The sequence below is a fragment of the Falco rusticolus genome, chromosome 1 (assembly GCF_015220075.1).
Source record: "Falco rusticolus isolate bFalRus1 chromosome 1, bFalRus1.pri, whole genome shotgun sequence".
NCBI classification, from domain to species: domain Eukaryota; kingdom Metazoa; phylum Chordata; class Aves; order Falconiformes; family Falconidae; genus Falco; species Falco rusticolus.
Genome location: NC_051187.1, coordinates 71,181,356 through 71,206,880, shown reverse-complemented (window position 1 = coordinate 71,206,880; position 25,525 = coordinate 71,181,356). Strand labels below are relative to the sequence as shown.

Genomic DNA, 25,525 nt, shown 5'->3' with positions numbered 1-25,525 from the left:
GGAGGTGATTTGAGACAACCAGCATGGCTTCACCAAAGGCAAGTCTTGCCTGACGAACCTTGTGGCCTTCTGTGATGGAATGACTACACCAGTGGACAAGGGAAGAGCTATGGATGTTGTATACATGGACTTCTGTAAGGCCTTTGACACGGTCCCCTATAACGTCCTTTTCTCTAAACTGGAGGCATATGGATTGGATAGACGGACTATTTGGTGGATGAGGGATTGGTTGGATGGTTGCATCCAGAGGGTAGTGGTCAGTGGCTCAATGTTGAGATGGAGATCATTGGGAAGTGGTGACCCTCAGGGGTCTGTATTGGGACCAGTAATGTTTACTTATCAATGACGTAGACAGAGAGATTGAATGCACCCTCAGCAAGTTTGCAGACACCACCAAACTGAGTAGTGTGGTTGATATGCCTGAGGGATGGGATGCCATTCAGAGGGACCTGGACAAGTTCAAGAAGTGGGCCTGTGTGAACCTCATGAGGTTCAACAAGGCCAAGTGCAAGGTCCTGCACGTGGGTCAGGGCAAGCCCTGATATCAATACAGGTTAAGGTAAGTAAAAGACAAAATTATTTATTATTTACATTCCTTTTTTAATTTAAGATTGACAAAAGTCAGTATTTTGAACTTTCTTTACAGAAAAACATTGGGGGGGGGGGGGCGGGTGTTAAGCATAAAATTTATATGAAGTGGAATTCTAAAGTACTGACCACCTCACTGAAGTCCAACAAAAGGCATAGATACACATGGTAGCTTATTCCTGTTTGTAACAAAGTGAATAGCTGGAAAGAAGAGAAAAAGAACACTGAAAAGGAAGAAAAAGTAGCTATCGTAGTAAAGTAAGAAAAATGGAAGACAAAGGGGAGAAATGAAACTCTCCACGTACTTCTAATACACAGTTCTCTTGTAACACCTGGGAATTTCCTACCAGCCCTAGCCATGTAACTGCTTACAAACTCCTCTGTTCCACCAAATTTCTCAGCTTACTTTCTCCCCAGTTACTGGCTGGAATCTGAAAACTGTAGATTAATAACCCTATAGATAGAGCTAGGGCTCTGAGTGAGTGACCTGGATGAAAAGTGTGATGGGAATTAGAGAATATGACCAAAAGTTTCACAGGAGCTGTTGTTTTCTCCTACTCTCTCTCTGACTATAACACATACCAATTTTTCACTCTGCCAGGAGGAGGACATTGTACACTGTGCAATTTCAAAACCAAAACACTTAATCTTAAGATGCCGGTGTGGTTGCTAAGTAACAACAATGTAGTTTATCTGCCACATTACTGACATGTCTTGTGGAAAGCATTAAGGTTATCAGAAATCTTACATTGCCCAAGTATTAAGGTATGTGTTGATAATATTTTGTTCTCCTCAAGAATGAATCAAAAATGCTCTGAGAAATTTTAGGTAGTATGTTACAAGAAAAAAAAAAAACACACCACACTTAAAAAGCTCATAAAACCTTCTATATATAGACAAATTATAATGGAAGGACAGGTCAAACAATCACGTAAGCATACCTCAGGCAGATACTACCTGGAGTAGTGAGAATAACTAAGAAAGCAAAACAAATCTCCAAACTTAGTGGCAAGGTTTAATGGGAAGGTTCAAGATGCTGTCTTGATCCCGGTATCATCCCAGATGGAAACTTAGCCTCAACAAACATAACAGAAAAAAGCATAAGGTGTAAGAAGTGCAATGAAGACAGATTCAAAAGGCCAGAAGAAAACTCAGGGTGAGATTTTCAAAAGCTTTTAAGAATAGCCTAACTTTAGATTAAATAAAACCAGAATTGTATCTACTGGAGGTTAGTAAGTCATGGTTAAATAGGTGGAAATTTCAACAGGTAAAGACCAGGAAAATTAAAAAAGACAGAGAAAGCAACATGTCTAAGAAGTAAGAAATTTTCAAAAGAAGGAATCGGTCTTTTGGACCCCAGAGAAAGAAGCAAGCAAGGAACATAAAGGCAGAGCTGAGAAGCCAAATGGTTTCACACTGGACTGCATCAGTTCAGACTAGACTTATGCCAGATATACTCTTTCAAGTTATAAAAATGTTGTCAAAAGATGGAATGTTGGAGCAAACTGATTAACTGAATAGGAGAGTAATTAGCTCTAGATAGGTGTTTTTTAAAAAAAGTGAATAAAGTTGCTGAGCTACTATCAACAGTATGCACCCTTTTCTTAAAATGGCCTGTCAGAGGACTGAAAAGTAATGCAGGCGTTAGGCATAACCCTGGAAATTAAAACAAAGTTATCTTTACTTTAGCTAAACCAGTTAAAATTAGCATCGTATGTAAAACATCTGACACAATTTTACAGTTCCTTCTATAGAATACATATGGGGATGAATCCTTCTAAATGTGTGTGTATATGTTCATGTATGCACACACTAATAATTTCAAGTCTATAAGAACTCAGCAGCTCTCTTGCAGACTCCAACAGTCCTTACCCATTCCAGCTATGGCTATCTGAACCACAGTTGTCATCTTGGTGGTGTTGTAATGGATTTTTCTTGTACCTGGGCTGAGAAAATAGGTTTGCCATATAGAGCTGACAATTCATAGAAAGCTTTTCATTTGTAAATGTAGCACACTCTGTTGTGATATTTTAAATCTTCTATTTCTAAGCTGATTTTTGTGAACTTGTCAAATTGGAAGCGCTTTCTGCTCTGTTACTAAAACCACTCAGTTTTTTAGTTCATTCGCTGCTGCTTCTTAGCATAACTCTCTTCCTCTTGGAAAGTCTGTTTGGTAGTTCCCATTAAACAGCACTACCCTATTTTTCACCCACTCTTGAAACATGTTTTCTCTTTTGTTTTATTTTCAGCAAGGTACTTATGAAAACATTTTAAAAGTAACAATTTGCTGGATTCCATTTTTAGAAAGGAGATAACGATAGTCAAGAAAATCTACCAGATGGTTCTTTTAATAAATACATTAAAGTCTCTTTTATTTTTCTCCAATTTTAGCAACTAACATAACAGAAACTTTCAGACCACCAAACCAGTTTTCACAATCTGCCATAAATTTGCATTTCACAGAAATAATCCCGACAAGCACTAATAGATGAACATTGTTGGTGCAATAATAAAACAGTGTAAGGCATATTTACACCATCTTTACATACAGAACACTGTACACACAAAAAAATCACAGATCCAGAACAAAGTAAATTCAATCCCTTAGACATTTTACTTTTATAGGCTTGGTATTAAACAAATAATTCTCCAAGCAACAGACAACCTCTTGTTCTTGTGTGATTTATTTGTAACATTGTGCTCATGCAAAATAGGTATTTGCTTTATTGCATTAACATTGAAACAACGTTGGGAATTAGTTCTGAAACCAGTTCAATCAAGTTTTAAACCCTGTTTCTCTTCATCCATAGCAAGTCTGAGTAATTTTTATTGGTGACATAAAATGAGGCGTTAACTGATGATTGAGATTTTTATTTGGTAAGTTCCAAAACGATAATGAAGCTCAACTGACTACAGTTCGAAAACCATCTTTCTTGACCATGCACTTTTTTCTTTGCTATCATGAGGTGGTGTAGATGAGACGCCTTTTATATTTTTTAAGTTTCTATCTTTTCATATATATATTTTTTTAAAGAAACCATGTACTATCCAACATCCACTGTTCACAGAAAGAAATAAGCAGCAGGAATAGCTCTGGTGGCAGAGTTGGCCAGAAAGAGGACATCAGTAAGTTAGTGGCAACTTAATAAACATCAAATGCCCCAGAGATACGTCACAAAAGAGTTGATTACTATAACCCATACTTCTGTAAGAGTTCAGACTGCCAGGGACGTTTGCGCTCTGGAAAGTAATCTGGAATGTGGATTTTTTTAAAATCTTGGATACATTTTCTCATTTCTTCCTCAACACTGAGCTTCTCACATACCTTCTTTTTGGAAAGATTTGTTTCTCTGGACTTGCTAATGAGAGTTTGAAAGAGTTCACTGTTCCTGCGTTTGTCTGGTGGTGGCATCCACTGTACCGGGGCCTTCTTAGACGGACGATCCAAAGTCAGAGTATTTGGCTGGTGGGCTGTGGATGGCTGAGTGTTGGTGGCGTTTTCTTGAGGGGTGCTTGCTTCTGAGTGGCTGTCACAGCTTGAGGTGGACAACTCATTACAGGAAGTCCCACTTTCACTGCCCTTGTCCAAGACTTTGTCATGCTTCCTTTCTTCGTGGTCTTGTTTGGGGGAAACGGTTCTCTGGGGAGGCCCTAATACAAGGCAGGGGAGAAAAAGTGTTAAGAAAGCACTGGTTTCCACAGAAAACCAATCAGACATCATTTAGAAAAATGTGATTCAAAGTCTCAGCTGGCACAAATTGGTGGCAATTCCTTGCAGTCGAAACAACTATACAAGACTGGTACACAGGTTGAAGCTCTGGCCCTCAAAATTCTCAATCCTAAAAATGCTTACAGCAAGAGTAACTTTACATTCTGCCTGCCTAAGAATCCAGGTAATGAAATTTGCATAATGCTCGCAGATTATCTGCACCAGAAATCCCTTCAGGCAAGTTTAAATGAGCTAGTAAACTATTACACCCGAAGAAGTTTATTATGAGAAATTAGATTTTGCAGTATTAGAAAAATACCACCATACAATTTGCAAACTCTTTGCTTAAAAATATTCCAAGGGCTTCAGATTTTTTTGGTAGCTCTTGACTCACCTTCCCAGAACAGTCTACTGATGATATGCTCTGCAGATGTCAACTCTGCAGAAGCCTTGTACAGAAAAGGTGGTATTAATCCTAGAATAACAGAGAGATCACTCACTAATGACAGAGTCTTTAAGATAATTTTTTTTTTTTTTTGTTATCCTATAGTGATTTCACCGTACTTCTTACTGTCAGTGATTATCCCAGACTTGGCTCAGTGCAAGCTCAGAATTCAGTGTACACCTCTTAATGCACAAGCTGGCAGGGAAAAGGAGGTTATGAAGTTATCGGTAAAGAGGCACCCTGCAATGGCAGGGAGAGCGGTCTGATGGCCTATCATAAGGCATGGCTCAGCACTTCACATGCCTGAAAATCGGATCTACGTTGTTATTCTCTCCAGATATCACTTTTGCTTTGAAGTCTTAAGCAGAACTTGAATGTGAAAATTAAGTGGTAGCAGCTAAATCTGTACAAGCATTTTCATTCCTGAAGCCTTATTTCAAAACTCCAGCTGTGAAGTGAAATGATGCTATGCTGACATCATAAACATCATGATCTTAAATTAGGACACTATCTAAAGCTCACAGAAATATCTATAGAGTTTAAGAGGTGTTGAATCAGACCAAGGGGAAAAATTTCAAAGATGTTTAAAAATCTAAATAAAAATATAGGCCAGGGCTTCAGTGGCAGTTGTGTGTCTGCTACAAATCCCGAAAGTGTCCAAACAGTTTAGGTATCTAAATATCTTACAAAAACTAGATTATCCTTACAGTTTACCTAAACACCACCAGCATCAATTAACTGCCTTTGCCAGAATCAAAAATTCAGGGTATGACATCTCAACCTGGAGTTACTGGGACAGAGTTGCAAGGAGATTTTTGAGTCACTTACTAGTCTGTCTTTTCAGAATTAAAAATGAAAAATATAATTACAATTATAAAGAATGCAGGAGCAATATGAACACTCTAGTGTCCATTTGACAGTGCAGTTCTATGACTTATAGGAATCTAAGTAGATTGCAATATTTTATATGAGACACAGGGGAAAACAAAACTCAGCAAAACACAAAAGTAAATAAACGATAATCTAACAGCAGCAGCATTCAACAAACTGCTTTGCTTTTGTTTTAGCCAGCATCCCAGGAAGCTATGTCACATTTCTGTAGTCAATCTAGAGAAACCCATAAATAACCAAGATCCAAAGAGGAGAGAAAACAATCCATCAGGGTTTGTACTTACATTATTCATAGTGAAAAACACAAGCGATTTTCTACTTCATTATAATCAACCCAAATATTTAGCACATGTCTGCAAGAATGTCCCTTATTTTTTTTTTTTTTGTTCAGAATTATGTTCACCTTCTTAAACAGATTTACATGCCTTCCGTCAATTGTTGTATCTGGCATTTCATTCCATACCTCAAACCATTATATGAATATGCTAAATTGTGAGTCAGCTGGCATTAAGGAATTACTCTGGCTTTGCAGTGTGAGATTAAAAAACTGAGTAGTTAATCAGACTGTGATTTCAGTATCGTTAGTCTGATTTTCAATAACATGATTAACATCAATACCTAATCTAGTTTACAATCTTAGCTTTTTCAAATGTAACAACATAATCTATGACTAAGAAACTGAAGTTTTCTGTTAGCAATGCCCTGTAGTCTTCAACTCTGCCTTTCCTGCTCATTTTGTCCTGTAACTTCATAGATCAAAATACTATACTTAGTTGGTCTATTTATATTTACTTCTTTATTGGTACTCTCTGCTTCTGAAGGGCTCAAACCTGGAATGTACTAAGGATCTATTTCAAAAAAAAGCATGGAAATACATCTTCAAGAATATAAAAAAAATATCCATTTTCTGCTACAAGATTATTCAGAACCCTGACAATAGGCAGTATTTAAATGCTTTTTTGGATCACAGCCCTGAGGTTCAGTACCTTACAGCACTGAGCTCTGTATGCTTCACTGAATTGCCTAAATTCACAATGACTTTAATCCAAACATGGGTTTCTCCCACACATCTCCTTTTAAAAATTAACAAATCCTCCCTCACAAAGAATTCTTTATATCCTCCTGCAGTTCTTTCTCAGTAGCGTGTTATTAACAGAAGCAACAGTTCTGCTAGAGGGGAGGTTTTTCTCACAATATTTTCCATCTGCTGAAACCCAAAAGAATTTATAAATATGTAAGAAAAAATCCTGAAAAGATATTTGTTTAATGTTCAACATCAGGGATTATCAGATAAATTTAGCTACACCTCTAAGTCGGAAAACATCTCCTTATTGTCTTCTATGCTAGCCCACTCATCTGTGGCTAGGATTGTGTGATGGGATGCTGTCTCCACTGTACCTTCTCAACCGTTCCAGAATAACACCAAAGACCTTCAAATATCTCAGTCTACCTGAAACTACTAACTTTCCAGGAGTCCAGAATAGTTCTTAAAAACTCAGAGGAAGTATATTTGCTCCCCTGTGCACACAGGTTCATAGAATTGTTTAGGTTGGAAAAGACCTTTAGGATCATGGATGCTGTTAATGTAATACCGCTAAGTCCACACATAACATTAACAAGCTTTACTGACTTACAACTGATGACTCCTGTTCCTGCCCCTTCTAGGATCTCCCACCTGCTGCTGGTTCCCCAACTTAGAGAAGCTGGAAATGAGTCACTGTACCTTGGTCCTCTCCAATTCATCCTCCTCTACTCAAGCATGTCCAATTGACCTCTCCACTGCCCAGTTCTCCGAACAGCTTCCCTGTAATGCTTCCTGTCCAGGCAGTTTCAGTAGACACTGAACTTCCTACTTCTTTTTCCTTTATTTGTCTTAATGGTTGTGCCTCTCTTAAGAAGTTAGAAAGTGAGCTCGCCCTTTACCTGGGCTTACTTGCAACCTCTACTATGGTGGCTACTTGACACCTAAGTCTAGTGGACTTGAGCAAATACCACACACACATTTCTCTGATCGAGAAGGCATATTACATTTACTTTGACTGTATTTATTCCTCATCTATGTTGCTCCCTGCACACGTTTTAGCTAACATTTCCTGGCAGAACTGACTGATAAAAGGATCACTTTCAAGCAATTACTACAAAATATTCATGGGAAATGAACTAGAAACTTATAAACTTAATTCTCTGCAGTGAAAATCTGCTTCTACCAGTTATGACAATCAAAACAGAAGTCCTCTCTGAATTCCCTGTCAAGCAATAACCGAGCAACAGAGCTCCAGTCAGGAACAGAACATGACAAATACCACAGAAAATTATCAACTGGGCAATAACTATTGGTTGAAAATTGTAACCATGTAATCCTGGAAGTCAATAAAATTTAGGTCTAAACTTCTTGTGGATGTTCATGAAGTGCAGTCTGAATAACTTTTTGAAGATTTTTTAGCTCTGTCTCTTGCAACTGAGAAAAATACCACACTGGAAACGTTAAACACATAAAAATATTCTGCTTATCAATATTTCAGGTTTTGCGTACAATTATTTTCTTAAATATTAATACAACAGGCTTAAAATAAAGGAAATCATATTAAAATCCAATTAAACTGACTGCTTCATAACCTGGCTTCAACAAGGGTAAGTCCTGCCTGACCAGCCTCATGGTCTTCTGTGACAGAGTGACTACATCAGTGGACAAGGGAAGAGCTATGCATGTCATCTACACAGACCTCTGTAAGGCCTTTGACATGGTCCCCTATAACGTTTTTTTCTCTAAACTGGAGGCATACGGATTGGATAGATGGACTGTTTGGTGGATGAGGGACTGGTTGGATGGTTGTATCCAGAGGGCAGTGGTCAACAGCTCAATGCCCAGATAGAGATCAGGGAGCAGTGGTGTCCCTCAGGAGTCCAGTAATGTTTACTATCTTCATCAATGACGTAGACAGAGGGACTGAATGCACCCTCAGCAAGTCTGCAGACACCACCAAGCTGAGTGGTGTGGTTGGTATTCCTGAGGGATGGGATGCCATTCAGACGGACCTGGACAAGTTCAAGAAGTGGGCCTGTGTGAACCTCATGAGGTTCAATGAGGCCAAGTGCAAGGTCCTGCATGTGGGTCAGGGCAAGCCCTGATATCAGTACAGGCTGAAGGACGAAGGGATTGGTGGCAGCCCTGTGGAGAGGGACTTGGGGTACTGGTGGATGAAAAACTGGACATGAGCTGGCAGTGTGCATTCACACCCCAGAAAGCCAACTGCATCCTGGGCTGCATCAAAAGAAGCATGGCCAGCAGGTCGAGAGAGGTGATTCTGCCCCTCTGCTCTGCTCTGGTGAGACCCCACCCAGAGCACTGCATCCAGCTCTGGGGCACCGAGCACAGGAAAGACATGGACCTCTTGGAGCGGGTCCAGAGGAGGGACACAAAAATGATCAGAGGGCTGAAGCACCTGTCCTATGAGGAAAGGCTGGGAGAGTTGGGGTTGTTCAGCCTGGAGAAGAGAAGGCTCCAGGGAGACGTTATTGTGGCCTTCCTGTGCTTAAAGGGGGCTTACAAGAAAGATGAGGACAAGGTTTTTAGCAGGGCCTGTTACAAGGGGTAGTGATTTTAAATTAAAAGATGGTAGATTTAGACTAGATATAAGGAAGACATTTTTTCCAATGAGGGTAATTGCAAATGACAGTTGCCCAGAGAGGTGGTAGATGCCCCATCCCTGGAAACATTCAAGGTCAGGTTGGACAGAGCTCTGAGCAGCCTGATCTAGTTGAAGATGTCCCTGCTCATTCATTGCAGGGGGTTTGGTCTAAATGACCTTTAATGGTCCCTTCCAACATAAACCATTCTGTGAGTCTATGATTCTATGATACTCCCCTCTCTTTCTGTCGGTCAAATGCTGGTGTTATTGTACGTGTAGTACAGATGCACAAATTAACCTCTTCCTGAGTCAGCTATTTTATTCCTACAGTGTCTTAATATCATTTGCTTGTTTATAAGTCAGTTTATTTTTACTGCTGAATGCAAAAGAAGTTGTGAACATTTGCACAGATTGCTGTGGTTAGCTATTTTAATAACTGACTGCATTGACATGAAGAACGGAAAATCTTACCTGTGGACTATGACAGTTATAGCTTGATATAAGACATGTAGATAAGAGTTGAAGCTGATATAAATATAGTCATTTGGGAACAAAACATAACCAACACGTGAAATGTGTTCAATATGTGGTACCTCGATCAAGAAAAATGGAATCTGTTAAAGAGATGCTATCTCGTGGTTTAACCCCGGCTGGCAACCAAGTACCACACGGCCACTTACTCACTCCCCCCCCCCGCCCCCGCCCAGAGGGATGAGGAGGAGAATCAGAAAGGAATGTAAAACTCGAGGGTTGAGATAAGGACAATTTGATAGGTAAAGCAAAACTCTGCACGCAAGCAAAGCAAAACAAGGAATTTGTTCACCACTTCCCATCGGCAGGCAGGTGTTTGGCCATCCCCAGGGAAGCAGGGCTCCAGCACGCTTAACAGTTACTTGGGAACACAAACACTATAATGCCAGATGTCCCCCCCTTCCTTCTTCTCCCCCCAGCTTATATACTCAGCATGACGTCATATGGTATGGAATATCCCTTTGGCTAGCTTGGGTCACCTGTCCTGGCTGTGTCCCCTCCCAATTTCCCGTGCCCCTCCAGCCCTCTCACGGGCAGGGCCAAGAAACTGCAAAGTCCTTGACTTGGTATGAACATCACCCAGCAACAACTAAAACCATGAGTGTGTTTTTAGCACTGTTCTCATGCCAAATCCAAACCACAGCACTGCACCAGCCCCTGAAAAGAAAATTAACTCTATCCCAGCTGAAACCAGGACATTATCTTTCACTGCTGTCCCAGAAGATGTACATGAAAAAAGTTAAACGGTTCGAGTTTTACTAGTCCTCTTGCCAGCACTATCAAATTAATCCTATTTGTTGGTTTATATGAAAGACTAAACCAATTAAAAAAAACCAACAAACCAACACCACCAAAGTTTTTCTATTATGTAATTTTAGTGAAAACCAAGTTATTGGGGATATTTTATCTTCATCATTTTCTTTTTCTTCAAATGCACTTTTTAAAAACCAGAAGTTCTAGATATAGTCTACTGAATGAATCAATCAAATAATCCAATTAAGGGTTCCTTTGAACCATTACAGGTATGAATGGAACCAACTCTTGCATAAGCAAAAAAATTTTAGCAGATATTTTTTACATTTATTGAGAACACCACCTTAAAAACATTGCAGCAAATTTGTCAATGAAATTATGGTGTAAAAAAATACTGATGCAGTAAAAACATTCCATGTTTTTAAATGATTTCATAAAAAATGAAAACAGGAGAACAACAGGGTTTAAAACTGATGGATTATGTTGGATGTCTCAGAAACATAATAGCAAAGACAACACAAGGTTTTTTTGTTTGTATCTGTAGAAGAAACAATACTATTTCCCGTCAGATTCATAATTTTTGCATGCTTGAGAACATCAGTGGTATGTGATTTGCACATGATTTTGCATGAAATGCAATCTTTTTGCATTCTTTACACAGGGAAAAATCCTTCTTTTTATAGGCTACGCAGGACCTTCAGTCTGGTACATAGCTATGTTAAACCCCTGAATAGATTTTTCCTCTACCTACTCTAAAAATTACATTATATTCAGAGTGACTATAAGGTGAATACTATTGTGTTTTATGGTTTAATCTTAAGAATTTAAATAAAATTAACTATAATTAATATAAAATTATAGAAAAAATACTCATCAAATCTCACAGTGTGATGGACTTATCTATCTTACATATCTAGGGTTTTTTTTTATTAGCTTTCACCAACATTCAAAGTATTACACTAAACTGAATTCTTAGAGAGAAGTAATCTGTGAAATCTGATGACAGGTTATGGCCACTGTGGGAACAGTTTCATTACCAGGCTTTTGACTACTTAATATCACACTTCAATGGTAAATGATTATCTTTTATGTCTAATTTCACTTTGATTTTATTTTTTAAAAAGATTATTTTTAAGAGCTATAAAAGGATAGCTCTAAACCCTTGACATTTGCTGTGGCATATTAATGATATTTCCAGTTTTAAAAGAAAATCCTGTTCTTAGAGCCCAGCTCAACACATGAATTCACACCCTGAGACCAGCAAGGTATTCAGATTGCTTCTTACCACTAGAGCTGTAGGTTAAAACTAGCTTTATGGCAGGCAAATTTACAAGGGACTGCCTGACCACTGCACTCTGTCCTCTTTAATTTAGCTACAGAATCAAGCTAAATGCACTGCTTGGATTTAGCAGTGAGACTCTACATGTTTGGGTTTTTTTAAAACTCTATATGGTTTGTCAAGGAAACTGTTCTACTTATTTTAGGTATTGCAATTTACATCTAACTTAGTCCTGTTGGGAGGTGGGAGGAGAGGGAAGGCCCTGCCATACTTGACTTGTATTTTAAGGTTAATATGCAGGCCTACAAAGGAACTAAGTGGCACGCAGCCCTTAGCTGTCCCTCTGCCTATGGATCAATTTTAACCATCATGAACATTCCAAGCAAACAATACTAATAACTAAGTATATAATGTAAGAAATATCCAAGTGCTCTTGACAAGCTCTGCTCTTGACAGCTTGCACTTACAGCAAAAATTGAAGAGTTCAGTGTAGACATTTCAGTGGAACAAAACTTTGTGTGGGAGTCTTTCTGCTTTGTGGCTTCAAATCAAGTAAAAAAAATACATTCAGTTTCCAATTTGGGTCTCATCTGGCACAATATTTCAAACCACTTTTTGGATTAAAGGCCTGATCCAGAGAATGCTTAGTATATAACAGTGAAGTATTTTTCAGAAAGGAGGATTGAAACTCAGCATTTCCTATTTTCTTCCTCCTTTCAGATGAGTGACAAATTGTTATGGATAGCCAAATGCTCACACTTTCATGTTTCTTGACCCAGCTGAGACTTGACTTTAGTCAATGCAAAGTAGAATAGCTTCAATAAAATAAGAATATTCTCTTCACCTCCCATTACTTCAGGGTCACATGTTCATTTGGAAGAAGTGAGTTAACTTCCCTCAGGCACAAGAAAGAATTAGTGTCAGCGATACTTTGATATATTAATGTGCTAAGTCTTGAACTCTTGGGTAAAAGGCCAACACTGTTGACATATCAACTTCAGTACTTCGAGCAGAACCTGAATTTTATGTGATTTAAGGAAGCCAAGCAAGTCGGCTTGCAGATGAGACTGCCACAGAGAGGTCTTGTGAATCTCAGCAGGGCTTCCCTGACATGAAGAATAGCACTAAGGTTACTCACATTTTATCAAAGCAGTTTTGTAAATATGCCTTATGCTCTGGCAAAGCTTCAAATTTGTATCTACAGGGCATGTAAATTGGTTTGGCTTCACTAGGCTGATTCTGAGCTGTGGGTCTGGATCCAAAACTGCATTCATTTAAAAAAAACATTTTAGACTTAAATGTTGACCCCATTCAAGTCAAAACCAACACACTCTGTGACCTCAAGTTACAAAATTTAATTAAAAAATAAAGCCTGTTCATTCCAGTGTGAATGCAAAAAAAAGATCTTAGAAGGAAAGCAATTTAACAGTGAAAGCAGAAAGGGTGAAAAAGTACTCTCTCTTCTTACAGAAAAAGGGAAGTTAGAATGATTTCTATAACTTTTCAGCACTTTACTCAGAAAGCATATTTTTATTGGTATCCATGGAAAATTCATCTTTAGATGAAACAAAGCCAAATTACTGCAGGTAATAATTTGGCCCCAAAATATTTGAGCAAGAAGATCTGAAAATGCTATGTTCTAAAGAAAACCTCACCATATACTTAATTATCTTCTTTGCTAGAATATAGAACCTATAATAATAGTCACTGCAGACAAACTAAAGAAATTATGGGAAATTGGAAAAAAAAATGGTGATTATGAGAGATGGAGGGAAAATATGCTCCTTGATTATTCTGAAATGTTTTACTCCATTCAGAATTTAATAGGAAATGCAAATTTTCAAATATATCATGTCCTCTACTACCAAGCTCATGAGGCATCTCACATGTTTTGATTCCAACACAAAAATTCTAAGTGGGAACTGTACACTGAAATCTTGGTAATGTTTAGGAGGATTAAGATCTTTAGGAGTGTTTATTTGCTGTTCCATGGATATTTCAATAGGAAGAATATGTCTGTGATTGCAGTCTTGATGAAGCCTTTTATTTAAATCTCCTTACCTGCCACGGAAAGATAAAAAGACACTGTGTAGAGATTGCAGCTCTATTGGGCATAGCTCCCACAGGGGAAATTACCCTTTAATAGCATTAAGCTCGATGGTGTGTGAATGGTTATGTGGTACTTGAAGTGAATGAACCAATTCATCTTTCAGATTAGGACCACATGCCTGTAAGTGATAAGTGCTTTGTCTCAAAAGAAAAAAAAACAAACCCAAACACAGAACACAACATAAAAATATTTTTCTGTCACATTTACTACCACTTGATGTTAAACTAACTTCTAGAAATGGTACAGTAGAATGAGTTAAATAAATCAATGAGGAAAATTTCTTTGCTTATTTCCAGTTAGGCTGTATTTTAAATGTTAACATTATTCACAACATAAAAAAGGCTAATTGATATATAGAGAGGGAACTATTTCTGTTATTTGGAATGACAGAAGATACACAATTAGCAGCCACATGCCCAACTTGAATTCATTAGATACTTCGTCCTAATCTTGTTTTGAACAAATAACAAAATGACATTGCTTTCATTTGTTAGTTTTCCAGCTGGGTTTTGTGGTAGGCAAAACAGTACTTAAATAGGACAGAGCCAGTGAAGTTCTGACATAGACAATTTGTTGCATTCCAGTAAAACCAATTAAGAGTCCACACCTTTTTTTAAGAAAAATATATATTAACCTGAAAATTTTGAAGTCATTCAGAGAAGTGTCTTTTCTTAGCAGATAACCTAAAGATAACAGGAATGACCAGTTATTTTCATTTCCAGCTACAAACTGAGTCAAATATTGAAGATAATATATTTTTTTTTTATGGAGTTAGAGATGGCTACCACATTAATGCACTGCTGGAGATATAGGAAGAAAATGAAATGCTTGCACTAGATAAGATAAAGCTGAATCAACATCAAAAGACTAAAAGTCAGGAAACTACCAATACTGCCAACATCCACCCACTGTGTATGATGCATGACAGATTTTACCCATTTCAGGACTATATCATTAGGTCAATACTTCATAGCCAAAGATGTCGACCCTCCTGACCACTGTTTAGCAAACAGATTGTAAGATCTTCTGCAGAATCCCAGAAACAAAAGTTAAAATTCGATCCCAGGTAAAGGAATATTGTAAAGTTATCTGAGAAGTTCCTAGCAGGCAACACAAACTTCCAGGGTCAACCAGATGGTTCATGATTTGCATGTAAATTACTTGGAGAAACAGGACTTACTGAAGCAGTACAGAATTTTCTTCCTGAAGCAAGATCCTGGTAAATCATCACTAAATTTCAGTGATGGTCATATGCTATATTAATCTCCACTAACAGTAGAGTAATAGCAATAAAATAAAAATTATACTAGTAGCAGTAAGAACTTGAGCTTGAACTTGAGCTTGAACTTGAGATTGGAGGGGTTTTGTTATTTTACAATGAAAGCAATTTGACACAAATGTATTTTGCACGTAGAATGGTTGACTTGTTCTCTCTCTACCTGCAGAAATATTTTTCCCTCGCCCAACATCTGAAAATGTAGGAACTTAAAATAATTTTGATGTTTGAAGGAAATCTCAGAAATTAATGCATTTGTATACTTAACAAATGAGAACTACTTTTATAAAAAACATGCCTCTTCTGCAACTTCACATGCTACAGTGAGTAGCCCCAATTGCTTGTATTGCAGTAACATCTCAGCAACATCTAGTAGATGCACTAGTCATTAATTTCCAAACTATAAAGTAGGTTCATGCTCAAGACTGTATACTAGTATTAATTTGCCTTTTTTTACTGGGGTTTTTTCAGTGCCTATCAGTTAAGAGCTAAAATTTTTTGTCTGTCCATGAAAAATGCTTATTAGTTGCTTATTAGATGCAATATTTTCCCTTAAAGAAATAGTTACTTTACATTAAACTCCACCAAATTATGTTCAAATGATAAATTTAGCATCTGAAAATTAGTAAGACTTATCTAGAGTGATATTCTCAATTTACCACAACAAGAAGTTGGAGAATGATCGAAAGCAGGACATTTGATCATGTTGCTCTCATAAACTCCCTTAAGACTTCAGAGATTCTTTCCCCTAGATGGTCCTAGCAGAAAGTTTACTTTGTTGATGCTGATTGTGGGAAGAGAGTCTTCCAATTCCTACTCTAGCCACTGTAGTTAAAAGCAAAGGTAACTTCTTACTGTTTCAACACCAGGAGATTGGCCACTACTACAGAATCCCAGGGTCAAGGATGTAAAAGTCCTTAAGTTGCTCTTTTTTAATCATTTTCTTGAAATCACCTCTAACACAGTCTTAAGTTACAAGAAGGAAAAAAAAATTAAACGCCAATGACACACTTGCGAAATCTCTGTAAGGCCAACGTGACAAAAAAGAAAATCACCCCACTGTCGCACTGCAGAAACACATCCGAGATGCCTCTCCCTCTCCGGATTCATAGGACAAACCATAAATGACTGCTTAAACATGTGGGTTTAGAGGCTCAGTTCCATTTCCTATTCCATGTCCTTAACACCACATTCAGGGAAAACAGCTGTTGGGCTGGGGAAAGATACTGACTTCTATCCCTGTCTATCCCCGATATAGCTCCTGATCCTTGGGGGTCCCTCTGAGGTTGCCAGATATTATCATTCTCCTTTCTCACTCCCTTCCCCTTTCTTCTAAGGACATATTTATTTGTAAGATAATCAGGAATTTCAGTCTGTTGTCAACCACATTGCTGGCTGCTGCCTTCTGCTTTGTAAATATTAATATTGGTTGGGCATCTGCTGAAGTGTGAAATAGTCTTTTAGCCAGCAGGTCTGTGCTTGGCAAAGCCCTAATCAGAGTTCTAGGCAACACGAAGCTGAATCTCTTTCCACCTAGATAAGCAATGCTCTTCTTTGAACCACTCACATTTTGGTTTTCATAAAATTAATTTCAACTTCTCAGCTGTCAGATGTGGCTCCCTATGTGGCAACCTAAATGCTTGTGCCAGAACAAAAGGTACCAGAGAGACCAGAAAAATTATTCATGGGAAGGGACTACACCTCTCAGTGATGGCTTTCAGCAATTTGAAACATACGTGAAGCAATTTCTTGCCTTCTTGTGACACATGTGTACATTAAATATATTGACTTAATAATGTCCTCTTCAAATATAGTTTACTTTCAATGAAAATATACATGGAATGTAAAAAATGCCATCTCAAGTAAGGTCTACCAATCAGAAATATATTTCAGTGGGACTTCAGGCAATGAGAGTGATTAACACAGCAACTTCAGGAATCTTCATTCTGAGATTTTCTTTTAAGAAATGTTCACTCATAACTCATTGGTAAGAACTCTCCTCTTTGGGGACTGTCAGTGGCCTCAGTCTTAGTTACTTTGTTCTAACAGTATGAGCAACAGGAAAAAAACCTGAACAAAAAAAAAAAGGACAGAATCAACTGTAACCTTTGTGGCTTGCTTCCCCATTCAACTTCAGATACTAAACCGAATCTTTTCCTTGCTAATTTTAATTTCTGTTTGTCTACTATGATCTCATACTACTTTGCTTTGTCAATTATTTTCTCAATCGCTTCAGATAAAATGTGTAATCTTCATTTTTTCCTTCCAGCTCTTTCAATTTTACAGGTTGCTTTTCTACTGGCATGCAAAATAAATTCATGTTAATGTGAATTTACAGAATGTGTATAAAACATGGTAGTAAAAAGTTGCCAAAATGCCATGCACTGGCTTTGGCATTAGAAGAAGTCTCACATGAAAGAAATATTTCAGACACTAAAAATCTCAGGCTTACGTGACACTTATGATAGCACTTCAGGCAATAAGCAAGTGCAAAACAAGGAAATGCATGCTTGAATCAAGTTTTCATTTTACTTTTGGTTACTGAGAACTAGCAGTGAATTATATGAACTGGGTAAGAGTCCACAGTGAATTATCTTAAGGGTTCAAGCACTAAAAGGGAAGCAATTGAGACCACACTCAGATGATATTTGTATAGTTCTTCCTTGCTGGTCCCTGGGATAATAGAAATGTCTCAATCTGCAAGAATCCTGTGAAAAGACCAGAAATGTTTCCTGAAAGCTTTCCCTAAGTAACAATGATGGTCATCAATGAGATCTTACTCCTGTGTATATAACACAAAGTACATTTCAAAATAACATTTCAACTATTATATCATTAAGGTCTGGTACATGAAAAAATAAAGTAAACCAATTTGAAATTAATGGGGCATTGCATCCTAAAGTATGTAAACACATGCTGATAATAACATGCTATATTTAGATCCAAATTCCTAGATCAGCCTTATGGAACACTCAAAGCATCCACTCCAAATAAATAACTACAGAAAACCTGACAACATATGCAGAAAACCAATTTCATTTATAAGGTATGTATTTTAAATAAAATAAAAATTATTGAATCCCTAAAGGATAATGAATTCACTCTGCACACAACATCTTGTCCTCTCCAAAAATCAAAATATTCTGCAAATAATTTGCATGTAAAAATATATTTCCGTACAAACAAAATATTATGACTATACAACATAAGCCCACAAAGAGATAAAAAAACTGGCAGTTGAATTCATTAAATTAATTCTCCTTGGGAAACAGTGAAACCAGATTACAACTACAGTATAGTAAAGACAATGTGAAGTTCTGAACAGAAATCCTGAGATTTCTGAGCAGAGCAAACTTCATTTTTGACAAGACAGAACCAACAGCATTTAAGGGACAGGACTACATTGTTCACATTTAGAAATTCAAAATACACAGGGATTCCTAACAACAATATTTGAAATACTGCAAAATTTCTCCAGACAGTTCTAAGATAATACTTGAAGATAAAAGTGACGTTATGTATCTTGAACTAACTTGAAAGTTTCCTCATCACTTAATCCTATAAAAGTATTAAAAAGGAAAGTCTAAAAATGATTTACTGCTATTACTGAGGTGGTTATTAATATTCATTTTATTTCCCTTGCAGACTATATGTTCTAGTAATAGGCTACATTGTGCACAATGTAGTTGGGCTGCATCATCATTAATTGACGACCTCTGCCTGGAACAGGTTAAAATCTAAGAACAAAACAAGAAACAACAGATGGGAAGTGACAGACAGATGGGAAAGTACCGAAAAATGCAATATTGGTCAGCACGATAGGATGGTTGTCTCCAACCTCCAGCTGTCTAATCTTTTGTCAAAATTTATATGATCAGCACAAACCCAGAGAGTTTTAAGGAGGATTTTGAAGGATAATAACACAATAGCTTTTCAGATGTTGGTGGTATCTTCTCCCTCAGATAAGAAGCAGCATCAGAGGTGACATGAATGTGAGCAATAGAGAGTCACCATGGTCTGGTTGGGGCTAAGAGTTACCATTGCAGCAGCAGATGGTAGGGGCTGGGTGAGCATAGACAACCAAAGGTCTTAAGTGTGAGGACAAGCAACCCGTGTCTGACATAAAAATGAGAGATTTAATGTAGGGACTGAGAAATAAGGTCAAAGCAATAAACCGCAAAAAAGATTATTTTTATTTAACAACACAAAGCAGATGGTCTGGAAGCAGATAAAATAGTACTTTCCACAGCTAGATACTTAAAGTCTGGATGGAAGAGGTGGAAAATAAAGCCCCTTTCTTAGAAATATAATTTAATTCTTCACATTTATAAGCAAGCTCATTTAAGGCTTAAAATCCAAGCTGCTTTTCATATAAACAAAAGTGCCTGTAAGCAGTTTCCATCCAAACATAAGACACTGCTACTTCAGAGTATCTGAATTTAATTTGGATATAACGGAAAATATTTTCCAGAAGACTTTCCTCTGTCCTTGGTTAAGCAGCTACATAGGTCTATGGAACAGCCATATCCTGGCTGACTTTTCCATGCTTTCCTCAGAACTTTCTAAAACACTTCCATGCCTCACTCTAGCTTTTCCCAATGAACTCCTCCCGTCTTCTTGCAGCAGAACTCAAGGGATAAACAGCACCAGACATGTTTTGAGCAGTCTTAGGCTTGTAAAATTGGTCTTACAGAAACTACATACCCTTTGGATTCAAATTTGCTTATGTGTTCAACATGATGTGTAATTTATTAGCAGAGAGATCTTGTGTGCAATATTTGTTTATTCCTTAAATCACTTATCCCTTACAGAAATATTTTCTGTAAGGTGACTGCTAGTTGAATCCAACAGTTGCATTTACATATGACATTTACACCCCTGACCAAGTAACAAAGACTCTGGTTGCTAGCCCAGGTGAAACCAGCATTAGAAAGAACAGGAATATTTCATCCTCTTATTTCAAGTTTCAGATATTTGTCAGGAAACGCGATCAATATACATAACTGAGGTATTTAATCACTTACTACAGTTTGCAATGAATAAATTATGTCCAGCTCACTGAAATGTGTTTGTTTAAACTTATTCTTTCTTAAAATATTAACTAAATTTGCGAAGTTTTTAAATAATAAAAATGTTAAATAATAAAACATGGACTGATGTTCTACTATCCTGCAAATTGAATATCAAATGGATACAGAAGGCTATCTAAAGAAGCTGGCAGTGTTCTTTAGTGAAAATTTCATTTCTTATATTATTTTTAGATTTTTTAAAATAAAATATATCAAATCTTGAGAGATTCACAAAACATGTCTTAGCAGTACTGAAATAGATACTATTAGTCGATATCTAATGTAGCCCTAATGGAGGAAAAGAAAACAATAAAAAAAAGACCTACAGGAATAAGTGTGAGAATTTCAGAGGAGAAATACACATTTATTTACACATTTCATCACAATCCTACATTCCAGTAAAGTACCTGAAGAATGTTTCCATTAGGAGCTGAGTGGCTTTTGTAGCTTTGCATAGCAAAAAAAAAGGATGAGAACAGAAGGAAAAATACATTAAAAATCATCTTGGGAGAGTGAACAGACAGCACTACTGAAATTTTTTACATCAAATTTCATTTGCCGAACAAACCTGAGCATTTTCATTTTATCATTGTAACCTACCTTATGGTAAAAACATTACACAGAAGAGAATAACTTCATTCTGATTATCACTAACAGTTCTACCTCAGTTTGGCCAAAGGCAGAGTCAATAATTGTTTTACTAGAGTTTCATTAAAACTTATCTACTTTGTCATATTTTCTTTTCCCATCTTTGACTGGCTCAAGATACGATTAAGCAGCAGATGGAAAAATTACTTTGGAATATTGTCTCAATAAAGAAAAAAAAAGTCACTGAGTCAGAAAAGCAGCATTCAATGCATTTTCGTAAGCAATCATTTATAATGAATATAATCTTATTTTGTATCAATTGACATTTTCATTGCATTCATGTAAAAACTATTATATTTTAGTTGTACAAAACACTAAAATGCACAAAATGTGAAAATTAAGAAAAAAACACATGGCAGTTGATAAAAACCGACATCTTTCTTCTAATAGCCATAAGTCTTGGGAATATTTACTCTTTCAGAATACCAGACTCACTTGTTGCCTTACAGTAGTCGACATGAGTCTGCAATAACAGTTGTAGTTCTGTATTTGAAAGTTTCCAACAGCAACCCAAACTGAAACCTGCTTCTGATGACAGCTGAGATGGCACTTCTTTTCTGTCACCATCCAGAGCTGACAAAAAAAGACCAGACTATGTGCATAAGGACTGTCAGGGGCCAAAAATGTACCTGTAGTGACTCAGATTTCTGAGGGCAAACTGTAGTTATTAATTGGTGAAAGGGCTGTGTGTGCCTTTTCTTCTGATTTTTTGTATTCCCCAAAAAGGAACCCAGAATCAAAATACTCCTCTGTTGTTACATTCACTGGTCTCAGGCTTCTCATAGTGAAATATTTTACTTCCTACATACTTTTTTCTCATGATTCGCTTACATAGCTAGCTCAGTTTAGGCAAGCTATATCAGTGATAGTCTATCTTTTCTACTCAGCTGTACACTGAGCTTTCAAATACAACAAGGCAGTTACCCTGAACAAATTGTTTTTGTGTCTGAAAATGTAATTTTCTCCTGCTTTTCAATGTCAATATGAAAGTCAGGGCCCTTCTGTCTCGGTGCCTGACTCTCCATCTGTAAAATGTGAGTTGTCCCTTCTGTAAAACACTTCAAGACCTACTGCTGAAAATATTATATGACAACTGGATACTAATAATATACCAGAATAAACTCCACTGATTTCTTACAAAATAAATTCAAAATTTATTTTGGAGGTTACAAAATAAAGTACAGCCAGGGCAAAAGAAAGTAAAATCAAGATCATAAACTAAGTAACATCTTTATTTCAGGGGACTGTAGAAGTCTCTCTTGTACATTCTTACTGGTATTTCTGGTTTGCTAATGCATGGTGTGCCACAGTATTACTGTGGCTTGGCAAATTTAGGAAAGCAAAGGAAGTCAAAGTCTTTAGTGGAAAAAAATAATCTAAATCTAGTGATCACTGTGTTGTTCTCACTGCTTCTGATTGGCTTTGTCTGATTTTCACTCTGCAGTCAAAAGTTTATGAAGTTATCCCTTTCTGTGTGTTTTTTATTAGCCTTAAAGAGTATACAGTGTGGAAAGGAGGAAGAAAAATGTGCTGATATAGAGTCCTATATTCTTCACACATGATCCTGTAACTTATGACGCTGAAGATCTAGCTTTCGTGTTATCCTTAGTATGCACGAATGGCAGAGCTTTAGAGCTGCCTGTATTCCCGGCAAGGTCACAGACGGGAGATGAACACTGTCAGGAACACTTATTGACAGAACAAAACTTTGAGATTTCCTTTGAAAGAGACTGGCTGCATTTAAAACAAAACAAAACAACAAAAAAAAAGGAAATGCGTAGAGAGAACTCTCTTTCCTTCCATGTCCCCACAAGCGAGGTCAGGGGTTTCACAGGCTGGGAATGGTGACTGCAGTACAGTACCATTTTATTATTCCAGCTGGGTGTGTCCTTCATATTATACTAACATGAAGCAAGAGGTATAATCTTGGGGGTTATATGTTCTATTTCTTTAGAGAAAGTCTTTAAACTGGATTCTTTAAGCCAATCATGAAATGCTTTCTGACAAATGCCACCAACTGTTCCTTGTATAAAAAACAAAATAAAAGAGCATTCTTCACAGTAAATTTAATAGCTTCTTTGACTTTACTTTTCAACCTTTTGTCATTGGCATTGGTTGCTTATAATTTATCCTCCTCAGCAGAAGTTCATAATAAGAAAGTGGAAAACATAAGTATTTGCAATACCTAATCATTGTTGGAGGTATTGCATTTTTTTAAAATATATAAAGGTCTACAACAGAATTGCTTCTTCTCTTGTTCAGGGTGGGTTTTGACTTTTCTCTCCTGTTTTAAGACATAAGCTCTTCCATTTCAGCAAGTAAGATGCTTGTTTTATATTTATACAATAATGTAAAGAAAGAGGGGAAATTCAGATAAGTGGAAAAAAAATCAAAGTTACTAAATTAACTTGACTTTTGGAAATCACCTGTTTTTCCTCTCAAAATTGCTTTATCTAAAAAAAATAAATATTTCAATCCGTATGCTTAAAATGTTTTAGTTTTTGACAAAATGCATATTTTTCAGTGAAAAAATATTTTAGATTTTTCTGAATACAACCAATGCCATAAATGTCCTCCACATCTTCCACCACTCTGTGTCTGTGACACAACTGAACCAAAGGTCCCACAGATCACTTTTATGATATTTGTCTAAAGCTCTTTGATGTCTTTATATGAAAGAATAAAAGGGAGAAAGGAATAAAAAATAAGAATAATTTTAACATGGATGATAATTAGAATAAGAGTATCTGTGGATTATGCAGTATCTATGGATAATACAGATACAGTACTAAAAATACAGATCCATAAATAAATTTCTACTAATGGCAAGACATTATATAATATATCTGTATAACACAAAAAATGCCACTTTTTTCTCAGCGGGTGGAGGCAGGCAATTATTTTAGAATCATCATGTCCTTTGCTTCCTACTGCTATTGCTGCACTCAATAATGAGAATTTCAATTCTGGCACATTCGTATGGATACATTTCTGATAGCCTAGCTCAGATTCTGAATGGAGTTACACTGCTGTGAATCCAGCTTCTCTTTAGCAGCGCTGATGAAGGTGCTCTGGCCTTTCACCACGCTCACAACAGAAGTTAGGTTCAGGGAGCTCATCTCTTTTATTCTTATACATTAACCTGAATATGTGTGAGAGAGACACACTCCAATATTCAGCAATGTTACAGTTGGACCTGCAGGTTCTCAGCCTCTCTTCCTTTTAGCACCTTCTAAACCCTCTTGGTTTCCAAAACCTCAGAAATGTTTTCACGGTCATCATCAAACAGCACTGTTAAGATTATATTCTTGCAGTTCATTTTTTACAGTTTCTGTATTTATATGTTTTATAAAACACAGATGCTAGGAAAGGATTCATCATTTTTAGATGATGAATTATTTTCTGCCTTGAGGAACAACCTCAGTAGATGGTTCAGGCACACACACACGCGGAAAGCTAAATGTCTGGAAAGTGGGAAACTCTGCTAGAGACTGCAAGTGTTTCCAGAGGAAAGCAATAGCCGAGACAGATTTCTTAGGATGACATTTTGGGCTTAGCGGTCTAAGTTCCACTATATACGTCTAAATCTTTTTTTGATGTGGCTTTCGGTTTTCCCCTAAGTGGAACACAGCTTAGAGGCATTTGCTACTCTCCTGTCACGTAACCAATGAAAAATTTCAAGGTTTCCTGCCATCACGTTTTTTTTGATAAAGACTTTGCTAAGCACATTGAGCATTTCAATTTAATGAAAACACAGGGAAAAGCTTATGGCTGGGAAGTGAATGAGTGAAAGAGATTTGGAAACGACAGTATATGTAGGAGCTGATCAGAGGCAAAGCTAACAAAAGTAACATGGGATGAAATCCATCACAAAATCCTGCTTTGACTGGGACACAAGTACCCGCAAGAATTTGCCATGCTTCTTTCCTGCCCTGCCTCCCACTGTAACATCACTTGGTGGTGCCTGTCCACCCCTGCTTTGAAGCATCCATGTAGGAAAATGGGCACCTACTTCCTCAAAGAGGTCCACTGCAGTGCTGACCGTGAGGGCGGTGGGGCCAGGCTGGATGGGCATTTGACACGTGGCTGGATGCCTGAATGCTTGCCCAGCCTGGGTGTTGAGACAGGGCCACCCAAGGTACTCTCCGGGAAGAGCTGGGAGCTACACTTTTTAAGGAGAAGCATCAGTGCTGACCTTTAAGACAAGCTTCAAACCTGCTTCCCACTCAGTTATTGGTTTTACTTGAGGGTGGTTTTTTTTCAGAAATAAATGAAACACTTGCATCAAGGGACACCCCGAGAATGGGCTCAATTTACAGAGAAGCATATATTGCCTGATGTGGACGATTTCAGACATAAGAAACAGTGGTAGTCACTGAATGGCAGTCTGCAGCATTAAACTAACCCCCTCTGTGAGCAGCATGTCTTCTCAGGATTAACAATTTATGAAGTTAATGCACATCTAAGTATGCAGCTGTCCTTTTCTATTTTTAATAACCAAAAAGAGAATGTCACCAAGTAAAGGAGAAAAAAGCTGTTTCTCAGTTGGGACTGTACATAAAACAGTGGCAGAATTATTCTCTGTGCTGTAAAATGG

The 25,525-nt window shown here is 37.3% G+C and overlaps 1 protein-coding gene across 1 annotated transcript in view; it reads right to left on the bottom strand.

The window, feature by feature from the left end:
- Positions 1–2,918: 2,918 nt before the first annotated feature.
- Positions 2,919–25,525, bottom strand: part of KCTD8 (potassium channel tetramerization domain containing 8) — a 101,468-nt gene continuing 78,861 nt past the window's right edge. The window contains exon 2 of the mRNA XM_037383999.1: positions 2,919–4,239. Within this exon, the coding sequence (XP_037239896.1) occupies positions 3,779–4,239 (461 nt within the window). The 3' untranslated portion in view covers positions 2,919–3,778. The remainder of the gene's footprint in view (positions 4,240–25,525) is intronic.